Source organism: Glandiceps talaboti, chromosome 14 (assembly GCF_964340395.1).
Source record: "Glandiceps talaboti chromosome 14, keGlaTala1.1, whole genome shotgun sequence".
Taxonomy (NCBI): domain Eukaryota; kingdom Metazoa; phylum Hemichordata; class Enteropneusta; family Spengelidae; genus Glandiceps; species Glandiceps talaboti.
Genome location: NC_135562.1, coordinates 4,942,551 through 4,961,676, shown reverse-complemented (window position 1 = coordinate 4,961,676; position 19,126 = coordinate 4,942,551). Strand labels below are relative to the sequence as shown.

At 36.6% G+C, this 19,126-nt stretch overlaps 1 protein-coding gene across 1 annotated transcript; it reads left to right on the top strand.

The window, feature by feature from the left end:
• The first annotated feature begins 1,560 nt into the window (after positions 1 to 1,560).
• Positions 1,561 to 16,317, top strand: LOC144445487 (sodium- and chloride-dependent glycine transporter 1-like). The gene is made up of 14 exons (XM_078135052.1): positions 1,561 to 1,808; positions 6,279 to 6,432; positions 6,789 to 6,920; positions 7,438 to 7,699; positions 8,046 to 8,182; positions 8,808 to 8,938; positions 9,267 to 9,370; positions 9,798 to 9,922; positions 10,233 to 10,345; positions 10,685 to 10,816; positions 11,612 to 11,711; positions 12,094 to 12,194; positions 13,316 to 13,489; positions 13,868 to 16,317. The coding sequence occupies exons 1-14, from the start codon at positions 1,770 to 1,772 to the stop codon at positions 14,075 to 14,077; spliced, it is 1,914 nt and encodes a 637-aa protein (XP_077991178.1). The 5' UTR covers positions 1,561 to 1,769; the 3' UTR covers positions 14,078 to 16,317.
• The last annotated feature ends 2,809 nt before the right edge of the window (positions 16,318 to 19,126 follow it).

The window sequence follows — 19,126 nt, the reverse complement described above, 5'->3', positions numbered from 1 at the left end:
GAGCCCACCTCCCCCCCCCCAAAAAAAACAAACAAACAAAAAAAAACCAACAAAAACACACACCCAAATATACCCCAAACAACAGACAAACAAACAAACAAACAAACAAACAAACAAACAAACAAAAGCAAAAACAAACAAACAAACCACACAAAAATACCCCAAAAATAATAAAACAAACAAAAAAAGACGACAAAACTTCATGTTTTCATAATCCATATTTGCATGTTTATGGTAGCCAATAAATAAATCGAACGATGGTAAATAAAAAGCTCTATTGAGAAGGATATTAGTGTAACCAGACAACGATAAAATTCCAAGTCAAGATCTGTCCCGCCATTTTACCTGAGTCCAATTGCAAACTTTACAGAATTATGGATATAGGTTTATAACCGGTTACAGTAAACAACATTATTGGACCAATTCTTCACTACAGACAAACATTTGTAAATAGCCACTTGCGACATATGATTTATTCCGGGGGTTGTTAGACGTTAGTTGTAAATTTGACGGCAAATTGCAATTGAGTCACGTAAGTTTTGCGCGCAGTTTTTGTCGATTTTGGAAGACGTAAATAGCGTGTGCTTCATGGTATCTAATGTTCTCGTCCTACAATGATCCTACGATGACCTTTTCGTACTGACAGGGCAGGCAATGGACCAGGTGAATAGAAAGGGTATTTATCCTTTGGTCTGTAGTGAATAAGCTATGGTTACAAAAGAATCAATTTGAAAAGACCCTCAAATAACAATAACCTCTCTAGATCTATGATTTCTCGACAATGGGGAGGGTGCAGCTCTGAGTTCACATTTTTACTTGAGGACGTTTCAAAGTGATCTCACTATCAAGGTCATGACACCCTAATCTAGAAACTACCCAGTCAATTGGGGCCTGGAATTATAGAAGATCATTTGGTAGCTAGTTTGTTGTACACTGTTCAAGTTGAAATCTAAATGAATGTGTAGTAGTGGTGGTAGTAGTAGTAGCAGCAGCAGCAGAAGTAGTAGTAGTAGTAGTAGTAGTAGTAGTAGTAGTAGTAGTACTACTACTACTACTACTAGTGCACAGTGGTGGCGGTGGTCGTAGTTGTTGTATGTTAACTTTACTACTCCACCATCCCAAGACATCATCCCACACAAAAGCTTCCGACATATATGCAGACAAGTGCTAAATAACCATATTAGTCAAGTGAATGCCATGTCAAGCTGCAAGCAATGATAAATATAAAGAATAGAGTCAGTGTCTTTCATGTGTGCAACCCACGATCGGCGAATCGTACAGCCCCTTGACAGAGGTCACATGACAGTTTCAATGATATGTTGAACAACTAACTGTTCGAGGTGAAATGATCATCGATTATAGAACCATGACTGTTCTTGTAACCTTGCTCAATGACAATTATCGAATATTATTTTGATATTTGGTGCCGTTGACCTCAGAATTTACAGTGAATGACGCGTTTTACGAGTTTAGTGGTCACTGGTCCGTTCATGCGTTTACCTCCATAGAACCCCTTTTCAGTGACGTGACCTTTTGTGCGCCCAGTAGACTAGTGATATTTGTTGTCCATTGTACAGTGATATATTACCTGCCCTGGTTACAAAGAAACTCAGAACTCCAAGGGTTGGGTCTGCAAACAACTTCACTTTTTTAAGGACACCTGTGTACGACGTATAGACATATCCATCGCTCTTCGTTCAAGGACATTATAATAAACTGGACGTCAGTATTTAGTATTTCTTGTTAGATCTGACAGAATTGCTGAAAAGATGTCGTCGAAAGAGAAAGTTGAGAAGTATAAAGAAAAGGTAAGAATGTTCCCATTTTACCTTTGTAAGGTCACGTAAGACCATGGATAGCTCAGCGAGATTTGGGTCTATCAGTGACTACTTCCACACTAAGACAAGTAACACAAACTTAACTCAACACAAACCGTGCATTTACTAGTACTATAATACCTTTGTCGACACATTTCTGAATGTATTTTTACTGCAATGTTTTCAAATCCTCAGTGTTGTTAGAAAGAAACAACGAGTCAAGTACTGTACATTTGTTGTACCAACATCAATAAAGTCAGCAAAATTGCACACATTTCGAATGTATTTGCACATAATTGATATATGATAGCAAGACGCGCGCTCTACAAGCTTGTCACGGTCAAAAAAGATTACCTTTCTAGTCGAAGTATTTACGACTGTCACTTTGTCAAAATGAATGCCTTGTCAAAGGTCGATGGCCAGTTGTTGTTCAAACATTGAATTTTGACCTAAACCGTTTCAATGCTGACACCATTTGTTGATGAGTACCTTTATTATACAAATCCCTACGTGTCTGTTTCTTTTACATAATAACGATATCCACATTTTTGACGCCATTTTGGTTATTTCTTCGAAACTAATGATAACATGCTCTTAGGGACGATCGAACAAGCCCAACAAGCGACCTTTGTTCGTTTAGGGAGGGAAGGGGTCTGGCATTTCTGAACCTAATTTTCGCACTTCTAACCAAGTTTCGAAAACTTTCGCGCCTTCATTGATAAAAGCTTTTGTATGACAACTGAGATGTTGTTAAGGTGATGAAAAATTATTACTAATGTTTGATACAGTGCTGGATTTTCGGTAGTATTTTGATGTGTTTACCATAATCTCAGTAAACGGGTTCATGAGGTTGAAACATGTTTACCATAAATGATTTTACATTGCATCGATCGTAGTGGTGTGACCGCAACTGTTTGTATTATGGTTTACATCATATATAAACGTGTGACGTCACACTTATGAATGTTCGTTTAGGGGGAGGGGAGAGGTTTTTAATTGTCAGCTTGTGCGACATTGTGCGATGACCCTTTAAACGTTGGTATTATTGCATTTACTAGAGAAACATGTTGATATTGGGTGTAGCTGTGGTATAGAACTACAATGACAATCTTAGAGAAAACTTTAGTCTGCTGAGCGGAGTTTTATAGGGGTGGTTACAGCGATTTCGTGCGAGTTATCCACGCTTGTCGGCATACAATATGGGTATGTGTGTCGTACAGACTATAGTGTTTATCAGTAAAGGAATAGCACTGTGAATGGCTGCAAGTTATTTGAGCAGCTATTTTTTGTCCACCACACAATATTGCCGCAGATAATTTTCGATATAGAGCGCCACACAGAATTGAATATGTGAATTGTAAATCAAGTATATAAAACGTATATCTGAGTTCCTAGCTGCATGCAAGTCATAACAATTGCCATAGGGCCTCAACAAACATCTCTCGGCTTTGTCAGTAGCTATATAAATGTCATGATGGGTGAATGGTTAGCGTGACCGGCTTGGAACCTACAGGTTGCAGGTTCGAGCCCCGCCGCTGCCTGCTGTTTGTTTCTGAGTGGCTAAAGTCCTTGAACCACGACTGTGCCTCAGTCAACCCAGCTATTTTTTTACTGATAAACACCAGCTGTATAACTGGGGACCTGAGCGGAGTTTTATAAAATTGCTCAGGTAATGTGAAGGCGCTTAAATGGCTGAGTTGAGGAAGACTAAAGGGCCGTTGTGCTGTTCTGATCCGAGCCAGGGGTAATAATTGTAAAGCGCTTTGAGCACGGAGTGGGAAAGCGCTATATAAGAACCCAAATTTATAAATATTTGTTCTCTAGAATGTGTCTAGAATCACTCTATAGCTTACTGAAAACTTGCGGAAAATATATAGTCAACACATCTCTCTCAATTAGAGAGAGAGAGAGATACATGAAAGAATTCAGATTCTTAAATCGATGCTAATTTGTATCTGTGTAGCTAGCTTGTTTTTGTTTTTTTATTCGTACTTTTCAGGGTTTTAAATGTGTATATTGTTTTTGTTTATTGTTGTGAGCTGTAAAACTATGTACACTTTACAGCTGATATATGAATAGTATACCGTTTGTCGACATATTTGCGTCTAGGTCCCCTAGACTTTAGTGGTTTCATGACCAGTTTACAGTTTGCGTGTTCAATACTAGAATGCTTTATAGGAGAAGCTGATTGGCTGAAATGAATGTATTCAAACTAACCAAATTCCTTCAATGATTATGCTTTATTATAATGGTTCCTATGTTAATGCATGAAATTGAGATGGACATTCAATCTCTGCGATCTATGATGCATGTGTACACGAGAAATGTAAAGCATTTCACGCAACGCTGATGCCAAGAGCTACCGTTGAGGGCGTATCCCAGGCCCGTTAAAAAACACGTACCAATATCTCACAAGATCAAGACCATAACAACCTGTAAAATACCCCTAGAGCATGTCAACCTATGAACTGGTAATGATAATGTAGCACAAACCCATTAAAAGACACCAAAGGCAATGAAATAATTGACAATCAAAACACCATGCTGGCTCACGACAAGCTCGTGGTATTACAGTGATTACTTTGGCATTGCGACAACTGCCAGTGACCGGTCAGTGACCGTCGTAAAACCATACTCACCCCTTTATGGCACTGTCCTGTACGCACCACCATTTTTACTGACAAACCCATTCTTCTACGCCAAGTAAAGGGTGTACTCCACTGAATACGAGCATTGTAATGTTGACCCCGCGACACTGGAAAGTTTATTGTGTGTTTTCATCGCGGCAGTTCCGACTAAACGCCAAATAGAACTATAGGGTTAACGAAAATAGACGCAATCTAAACCTAATGTTGTAACACATGTTGTGATAATTATACTAATAGTAGGTTTTAGTTCTCATTCTACAAAATAGATTTTACATTTAATGGATGTTTTGTACCCTTGAATACAAATATTTCTTTAAAAATGTCAAATTGAGAAATTGAAGATTTTTTGCTATAGTAAATGCATGACATTAAAATAAAGTAAATTGTCAACAAAAGAACTATTTTTAATTACTCACTCCATACTGGCTTTATATTCATAGTACTACATACTGGCTTTGTATTCATAGCACTACATACTGACTTGAAAATGATTGTGCGGTTTGAAGGAATTTTCAATTTTGGCCACTTTAGTTAGAATGGGGGGGGGGGGGGGTTCTGCGGCCTAAGTATAAGAATTTAGTTTAATATCCTATACATTGAACTATTGATCTCGCCCCCAACTAAGGTGTTATTTACCAAAAGCAACAACAATACTTTTAGCTTGTATCGCATTTTAGTTTACATTTGGCTAGATTACCGTAGTAGAAAAAGTTGTAAACAATTTTAGAAAATGACCGTCATCCTTTGTACTTGACTGTTTATGAATACACGATCACTTTCAGTAAAAGATTATCGAAGATAGTAATTGAATGATTTAGGAATTTATTTTTACATTCATTCAAGGGCAATAACAATTTTGAATGACCAGTCACGGTGTTGAGCTGCAGAGCACCATTTGCATAATTGTTACTGTAATGATTTTTACGTCACTGTTTTGTGTCAATGTTTATATCCTTACGTACGTTTTGTGCCTATCGTGTTGTAGTTAGTTTGAGCATTGACAGTTTCTCAATTTCTCCTCGCCGAATCAGTATCGATATTCAGCCATTCCCTCACTACTTCGTTATGCAATTTATTTCCCTCAGGGTTGCAATTTAATGCAATTGAATTGTGATTTGTTCCCCACAAGAATTAAACATACAGAAAACAAATAAATGATAACATTTATTTGATAGACTAGAAAATAGTTTTGTGAAAACTAATCGAGTCTATCCACTCAATTTCAAAAGCATCGAATTGCTCAAATTAACACTGATTACACAGTCATAAAACAACAACAACAACAACAACAACAACAACAAAAATTGTTTACATTAATAAGAAAACAGACAAAGACACTACAGTGATAGAATAGTTCCATGACAACTGATTATAAAGCATCATGAAAACACCGACAAATAACTAATAACCTTTGGGATTCATAACGATGCATATGTACTTGTTAGCACACGTCTCCTACATATGTAAAATATTTAAAATCCATAAACTGATAAATTCGATAAATAGATGATTGGATATTCACCCCTGCCTCTAGCCTTACTGCTAGACCCTTGCTTAGTTTAAACACAGACAAGTAACTGGTTTAAAAGGAACCGAAGGTGCTGTTGAGGGCGCCAACAGGAAAACGGACGGAATATGTTCTATCAGGCATAAAATTGTGTGGTTTCGATTACATTCAATTTTTAGAAAAGGTGGGGTAGATAGATTCATTATTTTATTTTTATTTTAAAAAAAACAGCTGTTAAAGAAAACCACGTTTATGTCTCTGGAAGATACCAATATTAAGTTTCCATTCATCGTTATTTCTATATAGCCGGACACGAGTGGTGTGAAATCCGAGGGCGCTGAGAACGTAGAACGTGGAAACTGGACTGGAAAATTGGATTTCATTCTCTCTCTCATTGGATATGCTGTTGGGCTTGGTAACATATGGAGATTCCCTGCCCTTTGTTATCGGAATGGGGGAGGTTAGATCATCATATTTAGTACACATACACACACGGAAGTACGTACGTACGTACATACATACATACATACATACATACATACATACATACATACATACATACATACATACATACACGCACATACATGTGTACGCACACTAACTTTCTGTCACATACACAGCATAGAAAGACGCATATATATATATATGTGTGTGTGTGTGTGTTTGGAGACATGCTTAGTATATGTATGTACGTACACACACACACACACACACACACACACACACACACACAGCCACATGCGAGCACACTCACACACAGGCACACAATGACTAACATATACCTGTTATATATTTTTGTTGAATTACCAATTCCAGGTGCTTTCCTGGTCCCATATCTCATTGCCATGGTTATCTGTGGAATGACTATGTTTTTCTTGGAAGTTACCTGGGGACAATTTTGCAGCGAGGGACCGATCACAGCATGGAAATTGTGTCCATTATTTAAAGGTAGGTAGAGATAGGTTGTATGGCCTGTCAATCGACCTCTGAGACACGCTTCATTGAGGCGTGAGTCTTGACTCCCCATTTACCTTTCTCTCTTTTGTTTTTGTTACCATTATTTTGTAATCATTTTATACGCTTGGGTAAATAAACCACTTATATATACCACATCGCCTAAATTTTGTCTGTATATTTAGATATGATTCCCTAATATTTTTCTTCTTTCCACCGAGGAAAATAAGAGGGACATAAGGAGTCTTGTCACTACACGTCGAAGACGAGTAATGACAAAATTCTTACGTGTGTGTGTGTGTGTGTGTGTGTACATCCCTGTGTCTGTCGCTTGCTCGCTCGCTCTTCTCACGGTATCCCCACTCACCCCCCCTCTCTCTCTCTCTCTTTCTCTCTCTCGGCTACTAACTGATGTTATCAGAAACCACTCTTTTTGTAATTTATTTGGCATACATTTATGCATTATTGTACATAATTGGTAACAATCTTCGTAATTTGTTGAACGTTTCAGGAGCTGGGTATGCTATGGTAGTAATTTCATTCATAACTACCATTTACTACAATGTCATTATCGCGTACACCGCTTTCTACTTCTTTGCCTCCTTTGGAACATCTGTACCATGGGCTGACTGTGATAATGAATGGAATACTGCTGCGTGTAGTAAAAACTTCAATGGAACGCTGATCAATGGAACATGGTATAATAAAAGCATGACAGAGGCTTTAAATCTGACAGCAAGTTTAAGAACAAGTCCGGCTGAAGAATACTGGACGTAAGTAATTTAACATGGGGAAAGTACTATTTTATAATTATTGACTTTGATGACAATTCAATTGTGAACTTCATGTCACATAATTCTATTCACTGTGTATTTCCAGTTGTGAAAATATACACTGTGTTATATCTGCCCCTTATAAAATTGTGCATGGTCTTTTTTTTTTATCAAATATCTCTGTTGGTACGATTTCTGTTGAACCAGACGATAACATGTAGCACAGTTGAAAAAAATGCGCCAGACGATAAAATGTAGCCGTGTTTTCGATTTCGTCGAGCCAGACGTTATTTTGTTTATGATTTTGTTATTTTAATTATAAGTTAACTGTATCTTCCATTTCCAGACGCCATGTACTCAACATAAGTGATGGGATGGAAGTTATGGGAAACATCCAGTGGAAATTAGCTCTGTGTCTACTGTTTTCGTGGATTGTAGTCTTCCTGTGTCTTATGAAGGGCGTTAAATCATCTGGCAGGGTAAGTATCGATATATCTGTCTGTTTTATTCTACCAGGTTTTAACGTTAAAATTTAAGGTATCAAGCAGTTGTTTTTCTCTGTTCGATACGTAAATCACAAACTCCCCTCTTTGGTTGTCACTACATGGCTACATTTCCCTTTTTTTTGGATTATACTTCATAGCTACATTTCCTTATTTGGTAGTGTCATCAGCTACATTTCCCTTATTTGGGATTGCACTTCATGGTTACATTTCCTTATTTGGTATTGTACTCAAGCTTCACGGCTACATTTCCATTATTTTGAGGTGGACTTAACTTATGGCTACATTTCCCTTATTGGAGAGTGTACTTCATGGCTACATTAATTTTCCATGGTAGTGTAATCAAACTACACAGCTACATTTCCCTTATTGGGAGTGTACTTCGTGGCTACATTTCCTTATTTGGTAGAGCACTCAAGCTTCACGGCTACATTTCCCTTATTTAGTGTTTAGTGTACTTAGTGACTTTATTTGGTATGTACTTCACGGCTACATTTCCCTTATATAGGTACGGCTACATTTCCCTTATCTGGTATGTACTTCACGGCTACATTTCCCTTACATAGGTAGTGTACTTCACGGCTACATTTCCCTTACATGGGTAGTGTACTTCACGGCTACATTTCCGTACGTGGTGCTCGTAATATTGCTGATCCGAGGAGCAACCCTTCCTGGGGCTGCTAAAGGACTCAAATTCTTTTTGATACCAAAGTGGGAATCGTTATTGAACCTTAAGGTAAGTTTAATATCGTCATAGGATAATGCTGACATAAACTGTATCACGTGCATAAATCTTCAGATGCACATTCGTCATTTCCGGTCTCTGTCGTACTTATTCGAGTTTCCTCGAAAATAGACTTTCACACATAGACAGCATTCGTCACATTGCATGTCAAGAATTAAACAAATTTAACTAATTTTTTATTAAATGTAAGTTTAATGTCATAGTAAGAAGAAAATGAAACGATTTTAACGAATATTTCTTCATTGCCACGTTTGCAACAATAGTTAGTTCTCATATTGAACACAAGTTTTAAACTTTTGATCCCCACTAATCGTTTTAGGTCTGGGGAGATGCCTTTACACAGATCTTTTATTCTCTTGGTCCATCCTGGGGTGGACTCCTCACCATGGCTAGCTATAACCGATTTCATCACAATGCACTTGTGTAAGTACATACTTATATGAATCTATGACTTGTATCTCAAGTAATCAAACTTTGCATGCATGACGTTTCAATGTTATAATGTACGCAGCGCATACTGGAAGTGATGCGATGAATTTGACTACTGTGTTTACCCGGTTTATTTAGAAAATAGTTCCTGTACGTATATAGCAAACTTTTGAAATATTTTCTTATTTTTAATACGTTTTTCTCGCAGTAATTAATTGACAATCACGGACATGATCTATGTATGCAGAAGCAACCGCTAAAATTGTTTTATTCATTAACAATCCAAAATGAATACCATTTGTTTCCCCACTTCTCATCGGTGTGGTTTGAACAATGTTAACCAATCCGATAGAATTGGTTGTATAAACTAACATGGGATAGGTAAGGTAGCGTTAAAACAAACCTTTCATTCCTATTTTAGGGACTCTATCGTAGTACCACTTGTGAATTCTGGGACTAGCATTTTTGGAGGTCTTGCTATCTTTTCTGTAGTGGGATTCATGTCGGAGGATCTCGGTGTAGAGATTGAAGAAGTCGTCACGTCCGGTAAAGCTCGTTATTTGACATCTTCACCTCTTTAGAATAACATTCATCATAAAAGTGAATTACAGGATTATTTGTTGAACTCCCAGCTACAGTTCCTTGGACAAGCTAATTGAAATGAAGACATTAAAGCTAAGCCAAGGGACTGAGAGTGAGGCTATATGTTCGGCGGAATTTTTGTTCCTAAGTGGCAATGTTTGTGCTATCAATTGTTTTGAAAACCATTCTTTCAAAATCAGTGTTTTCCGTTCAAATTTCAAATTTGTGTTTTTTATTACAATGTGTGTCGTTGCTACCTTTTCTTTTTCTGTAGGACCTGGTCTGGCATTTATAGCATACCCCGAGGCGTTGGCTCGTATACCAATTTCTCCATTATGGGCCATTCTCTTCTTCTTTATGTTGTTCACTCTAGGACTTGACAGCCAGGTAAATACCAGCAATTTAAATATTTTACTGATGTATGTGTGTAGCTTGTAACTATAATTTGAACAGTGGGTGGACTTTATTGAGCACCCGGGTGGATTACATTGGGGCCACAGATCCGGTCTTCAGGCTAGGACAACTGTCAGTTCATATCTTGGTGTTATAATACTGAACCTTCCTCCTGTTATTAGGCAATGCCTATTGGATGGTAAATAAATAAATAAATAAATAAAAATGAAATAAATATAAAAGAAGACCACATAAGTAACCACATTACACCCAAGAATCAACGGAAATCTTTGATTGTTGTACTTTAACATGGATCGTTCCAATTTATTTCAGTTCGGTATGGTGGAAGGAGTGTGTAGTGCGATTATTGATACATTTCCAGGTTTACTTCGAAAACGAAAAACATGGTTTATCTTGGTACTCTGCATCATTGAGTTTTTCCTTGGTTTGCCACTGCTTACAAGGGTAAGAGCCGTTTTACGTCCATTCACTTTTCCTTGATAATAATACGCTTTGTATTTGCCATGAACTGGCACCTTTACTTTTGCCTAAACACTCCCTCCCTACGACACCACGTGGGATGAAGGGATTGATACTTTATCTTGAGCAACCCGGGGTGCAATTTCAGCATTGTTCATCAACCTGCCACTCTCCTCTTGCTGTCGAAGCATACAAAGCTGCCAATATCCATCAACAGGTTGACCAATCATAGAGCTCCTTTACATGTCAACTGGTCAACTGTTTTTCAAACATGAGTTGGTGGGGGTTAAAATGGAATGTGTGGAGTCTATTCAAATATATGAATTTCATAATAATCGTTCATAGTATTTTGTCCACTTTCTTGCTTTTCCACATATAAACACTCGTGGATAATGATATAGTCCTGAGTCCTTGTATGTAAACAACTTGTAACTAGTATCGCAATGTTGATAGAGTGATTTTAGATATCCCTTCAGAATATATAGAAAATTATACAATGGATATACGTAAATGTAAGTACTTCGAAATATAGACACACACACACACACACACACACACACACACACACACACCTACCTACCTACATACATACATACATACATACATACATACATACATACATACATACATACATACATACAGACAGACAGACAGACAGACAGACAGACACATACAATATCATAACCTTCCTTTGCGGAAGGTAAAAATGTATGAATTTCATAATATTGTTCCAGTTATAGCCACTGGGCATATAAAAATGCCTTGTTTTTCTCTCCATAGGGTGGTATGTATATATTCACCATCATTGACTGGTACACTGGTGTCATCTCTTTGTTTGTTGTCTCCTTGTGTGAGTGCCTTGTAATTGGCTGGATTTACGGTATGCAAATTAGTCTCATCTTTAATAATCATTATCTCCTCACGTGACTGCCTTGTCATTGGCTCAAATTACGGTATGCAAATTAATATAATCTCTTTGATCATTGTCTCCTTATGTAAATGCCTTGCCATTGACTGAATTTAAGTATGCTAATAAATCTCATCTCTGATCATTGTCTCTTTATATGAATGCCTTGTCATTGGCTGAATTTACGGTATGCAAATTAATCTCATCTCTTTGATCATTTCTCTTTATATGAATCCTTGTCATTGGCTGAATTTACGGTATGCAAATTGTCTCATCTCATTGTTCGTTATCTCTTTATATGAATGCCTTGTTATTGACATTGTAGACTAAAGTATTACTTGCATTATTCTTTTAGGAGCTGATAAATTCTACGATGACATTGCTATGATGTTGGGATCAAGACCAAATATTTGGTGGAGAATTTGCTGGCAAGCAATCACACCGTTCACTATAGGGGTTAGTAATAATATGTTTCTTTCCTCCACTCCCTTATTTGCCATCTCCCATCCTCTCCTTGCCTGTCCTTTCCCAACACCTCTTCCTCCATCATGCCCACCTCATTCTCGCAAACCAGACTTATTATTGCTACCACTACATTTCGAAATATAGAGGAGGGAGGCTCGTAAAGAACGTTGCCGTAAAACAGGCCGTGGATGGCCCACCTACCCATCTCTCCCCTACTCTCCTATTTTTAGTCTCCCTCTCCCTTCTTTTCCCCTCTCCTCATATTTTCACCTTTTCTCTCTTTCCTACACTCCCTCATGCCCCATGCGTCTCCTTCTCTCCACCCTGTCCATATCCCCTAAAATATGAAACAATGGCTAAGAAATAAAACTTTAGATGAATTTCTCCCGCTACTGATTCAGAATGATATTTCACATAAAATAATAATAATGATAATAATAATAATAATAATAATAATAATAATAATAATAATAATAATAATAATAATAATAATAATAATAATAATAATAATAATCTTTATCTATACTGGATAGTCCTTTAAGTATATAAACACTTGTCTCCCAAGAAGTCCAGTGAGGGCCATCCCTCATGGGTTCAGTGTTAATGCAGGAGGAAACCGGAGTACCTGGGGGAACCTGCATTGTTCGGTAGAGTCAAACTGAACGACACTCGTCTTGCTTACAGTAATTTTAATCGAACCCCGACCGCAGTGGTAAGAGGCAAGTGATTTAACCACTCGGCCACCGACAACACCCACATGACGACAGCTTTCTCATTACATTAATATTCATCAATGTATCATCGACAGATGTAATATGATATTTAAGTCTGAAGACTGATATCATTTAGGTCACTAAGATCTGCATATATTTACAAGTAAACCACACACAAGCCTTCAACAACAGGGCAAATGTAAAGCTCTTTGAACGGCACCATGAAAGGAAGGCATACACAAATACACTATTCATTGTTATCAACTGAATGTTACTTCCTGATAGTATAGTTATTTCAAAGTTTCACTTTATACCAAAAATGGACATCATAATAATGTTTATCATTGTTTACCCAGCATGCTCCTATCTATGAAATAATTGGTCCATCTTTTATTTCAGTTTATTATTATCATGACGTATATTGACTACGTGCCAGTGTACTACGGAACATACACATACCCACCAGCTGGTGAGGTTATTGGTTGGTTATGTGCTTCAGCATCTCTTGTTATGATCCCTCTCTGGATGGTTATTGAATATTTTGTGAATGGTAAAGGTGATAACAGTTGGGAGGTAAGTGTTTCTTCATGTGTAGGTTACTTGCCATCATCATCATCATCATCATCATCATCATCATCATCATCATCATCATCATCATCATCATCATCACCACCACCACCACCACCACCACCACCACCACCACCACCATCATCACCATCACCATCACCATCATCATCATCATCATCATCATCATCATCATTATTATCAACATCACCACCACCACCATCATCATCATCATCATCATCATCATCACCCCATGAGTATGCGCGTATGGATGGATGGATGGATGGATGGACATATGGATTGACAGACAGTAATGTGTCTTATTGTTGGTTTTGTATTAGAATCCTCAAAACCATATATTTTAATGGGGTTTATGTTTGATTACAGCGCTTAATGTCAGTTGTACGACCTACTCAAGACTGGGGTCCGGCTTTAGAGCAGTACTGTACAGGGAAGTACGCCCGCAAGCTTCAAATGAAGGAGATTATGGATGATGCAAATAATGGGATATCATGGGAGACAGGTCAACCTTACATTGGAAATGGTAAAGAAAATCCGGTATATTATGTAGATGTTGGTACACAGGCAGGAATGTGAGACGATTTATGAATTGTTTACATCACCAATGGAAACAAGGTCCGTGTTTTCGAAAGGAGTGTGTCTACAGTGAAGGCTTCTTTTTATGTTTTAGTTTAACAGAAATGAGAGATATATACTCGATTACAAATTCGGGCATTGAAAAAATTTACTAAAGTGTATGAGACAGGGTTTTCATGGGAGGGTTGGTGATGGTAATATGTACAACATAAGCACACAGAAGGATATATTTTCTTGAAAACATAAAGAATGAAAATTGTAGAAATTTGCATATCAAATGCCAACCCAGCGATAGCTAATGTTATCACTGTTGTAAAAAAATAAATTTGAATCCTTGAAATGGTCCACCGGGGTGAGAATCTATCTAGTTGATAATTAATATTTTTACTTGCTAGAAATAAACTTTTTTCATAATTTGAATATTCATTTTCTGTTAGAACGATTCTTGTTATTGTTAAAATTTTTGAAAATCCTTCAATGTAAGGGGAGAAAAAACCATTGGTCGAGGAAACTTGCCAGTACTCACTGATGAGCTGTGTATTTTGATGTTTTACTTCGACACTATGTACCGAAATCAATTCTGTTAATATTGTATAACTCATTAATCCTTCCCCACTTGAACTACTGCATCGAAATATGGGGCAACACATTCACAACCTTCTTGGAACCAATTCTTCTCCTACAAAAGAAAATCACGCGTCTGATGACCTTTTCTGACATAGGTGCCCACACTAGCCCCTTATTTAAAGACCTTGGTATTTTAGATGTCCATAAATTACGTAAATTACAAACCTGCCTTGACATGCACAACAATCAGTTTGCCCATGACATACACCACTATTTCGATGTTGTTCCTCATGTGTACCCTACCCGGTTCGTTACAAATGACAACTTTTACATACCCAAAATAAACTTAACACGAAGCAAAAATAATTTTAAATATGCAGCCACTTGTCATTGGAATTCTCTCCCTAGCTATATCAAAAAATATTACCCACAGACGCACCTTCAAAAACACTTTAAAAGAACACCTTCTTGCTAAAAAAATAACTCTTTTCAGTAACTTCTACAGAACTTGAATATGTTTTCGACTATGACTGTTATTTTCATTAATTTCATTTCATGTGATAAGTTTACTTATAATAAGTATACTATGTGAGTTTTGTTGTTCTGTTTTCTTTTTTGTACAGTTACGCATAAACATATGTTATTATTTTTATAGTATCAGGGCCATAGACTAGACTAGTTCTGCTTGAACTATTTCTGTGGCCATCAAGGTAGAGTTTTTCTTTTCTTTTCTTCCCAGTTTGTGTATCATTTTCCCTTTGTGTCTGGTGAAAATAAATAATATGGAATATATGAAATAATATGAAATATAAAAAAGTGTAATAAAATAACCATAGTTACCACCAAACCAGAAAGACCGCTTGGTGTATTTAACATCTCATGGAACGTTTTTGTTAAGAACTGCAGAAGCAAAGTATATGTGCTAATAGTGCGTACACATGAAATATTACATTTTATTTCGCTGTTTTGTGTTTTAATATTTTTTGTTTCATCCAGCAGTGATGTCGATGTGTGTTCACAGTTAGATAAAAATGTATTATTTTACATGCTGGCGCGCCATCAGTGTATGTATTTTGTTTTAATGCAATTTGTAACAAAAATGTTTTTATGAGACGTAACATACATTGTGCTGTTTAATGAAAACTCTATAGCCACTCTGGTTTGGTAGTATAATATTCAAAAAAATCGAATCTAACCAAATACATTAATTAGAGTATTATTGTCATGTAGTGATTACAGATATTGAAAGATATCAATGAATGAATCTAATAAATGTACAGACAGAATATTATTCGACAAAGTATATGCAATGACACCACCTTCTAGAAGCAAGACACGTGAGTTCAAAAGTATAATTGTCAATGTAGAATAATGAAAGAATTTGAAGGTAAAATGCAGGTACATACTACGTTAAGATGATTTTAAAAGTAACATTCTAGGACTGTAAAACAACTTGTATGAACAACAACAACAACAACAACAACAAATACAAAAACAACAACAATAATTAAACAACAACAATAACACAGAGAAGATAAAACCTTATGAATTAACAACAGACGCAACAACACGTCGCAAAGCTTTTATATGTAACGAGCTTATTACATTTAATGATTAAGCGTTATAGAATTCTAATTGACCAGTTTGTAACATTAATGATACTTACATCTTAGTCGACAGTTTAAATACTTACAGATAATAATTATTATTATTATAATAAACAGATTATTACGTTTATGTTTAGTTGTAATAGTTGGTTATTATTTAGAGTCATGATGGTCAAATCATTAGCTAGCGTCACGATGGCCGGCTTGGAATCTGCAGGTTGCAGGTTCAAGCCGGGGTTAGAGCCACGTTGCTGCCGTTTGTTTCTGAATGGCTAAAGTATTTGAGCAAGATTTGAACCATGACTGTGCCTTAGTCAACCCAGCTGTATAATTGGGGACCTGGTAGGATAGAGGTTGCAATGTGAAGGCTTTAAATCCAATGCAATTTTAAAGGCTGCAATGGATTACAGAGAGTTCAAGAAGTAAAGGTCGTTGTGCTGCCATTGATCCGTGCCAAGGGTAATAATTGTGAGTGCCTTGGTTATAATTACATTTGTAATTGTATTACATTCATGGTTGTTGTTTTTGAGGTTTTTTAAAAATACAATCTTTGTGCTGGGAGTTGCTCCCAAATCGCATTCGTGGTTGTTATAACATTTGTGGCCGAGACATGGGAAATTCTTAAAGATGCAACTTCATGCTGCAATAGAATATTATACATTGTATTTGAATATAACACGATCGTTCAAGTTTCGTTTAGCATATATGGAAAAAGGAACATCTAGAGGGAACAACTTTAGAAAGAAAATTTCGACCTTGAATTTCAAACAATTTATATGGTAACACTATATATACTGTGATAAAAAAATATGCTGCCGTTGTTTTAAATTGTGACAAACATTCAGATTACCGTACCAGAAATGAGACCTACATTTTAATAAGTACAAACTTAACATACACCTACAATGACCATACTTTATGCAAATTAACTGATCACCTTTTAAAAATCTATAGCGACTATGACGCGTACGGCATTAGATGTATGATAAATATTCAACTACAGGGCATAATTTCTACTGTTTGTATACCACTTATTGAACTAACGACAGAAAACCCATAAACTTTATACGTACATTGATCAATACAAGCATTCATTTGTCCGTAGAGGGCGATGTGATGATAACGATTGTAGAAGGATCAATGCATGAAGTGTACATGTAAATAGTTTCTATACAATTTCTATGACTACTTGGCAATTTCAGGATTGGAGTTTAAGCAAAAATTGTGAAAGTCGGGAAAATCTAACTTCACACTTTGGACTTCAGACGTCAAATTTCGGACGACGGATTTCTGACTTCCTACCTCTGACTTAAATTTGGGCTTCAGACGTGAGACTAGGGACTTAAGAATTCAAATGTTGGTCTTGGGACTTCAGAATTTCGGATTTCAAACTTCAGACTTCAGATTTTCTTGAGAACTTTCTTGAGGTTTGTCACGCCAAGGCTTATCTCTCTGCGTTTTACTCAAAAACCCTTACTTTGCACAGTTTCTCTATACTTTAAACTTGTTTTAAATTGTGTTCTCATTCTATGTACAAAAAGAGAAAAAAAGATTAATAAAACAGCTCCAAGTCTAACGATCATCTGACGGTTCATTAAGCTTGCGGAAGCTCTAGAACGATCAACAGGAGTTACAGATTTACTTATAGAAGGTCTTAGAGTTACACTAGCTACAGCTGAAACATTTTTACATAATATTAATATCGTGCACCCTGCACAGTATTGTGGGTAAACATACTTGTGTAGCAGGACGCATAGTATTGCGCAATGTATGCAATCAAATTGATTTTTTATTTTTTATTTTTTATTTTTTTTTTTTTTTGGGGGGGGGTCGCACCCAAAAATCAGCGCACACAACGTTAAAGATAAAATAGAACTCTATTGGACGACAATGTCTAATTGAATCAAGAAGAACATTTTTTATAACCCTTGTAACAAATCATTTTTCAATTAATTTTTAAATCTGTATCTTGAGTGAATATTTTTAATGTTTTCTGGGACACTGTTCCACACCACATACTTCTCACAACCGTTAAACCTTATAATGGCGTTATTCTATTCAAATGGTTAAAGCCAAATAAAAATACATTCTACTTACTTTTGTAGTTTTCAAAATTTCAAAATTCAAAAGTTGTTCAAATAAAATATGGTTCAAGTGCAGGTATCAATCATATTATCAACACTTTGACGTGATGGGCACGACGACCTTTAAACCACTGTGGTCATCGCAAACAAAAAATGGTGACTTTAATATATATCACGATACCTTTTTCAATATTGGTTCATAATAGGTACAGATACATAACTTTAACATGCGTGTACTGGGCATCTGCTTAGACCTGTGTGATTTTTAATTTATCAACGTCGAAGTCACATGATTGCCATATTGAATAACCAACGGGTTTCGACTATAATATACCACGTTTAATCGCTTGTGCAATTCGATTACAGGATGCGAATGCCAATGTCAGTACGCCCTCCCCCCATTAAACGGCCACAAGCTCTCATTATCCAGTCCAATCATAGAGTTAATTTCATACTATCCATGCCAAATGGTTCTGTATTATATTTGCCTCCGACCTCGAAATACACATCGAAGTAGTTGAAAGGTAATTTTGCACAACTTCAGACAAGCAAAAAAGTGCGACAACGCCTTCCGTAATATTAGGTACCGTAACATCAGACCAATCAAGACGCTGTTGACAACCATGTAGGAAATCCAATTGTCAGTTGTGATATGAGGAGAGCAGTATGTTTCAAAGGAGTAAAACGGGAATAGTTCGGTAAGGTACTCATAACTGAGTATTTTATGAGTGTATGCATCTAGGCTTTGGAAATTCTGGCCATAACAGCCCAGCCAATGAGATCCAAACATA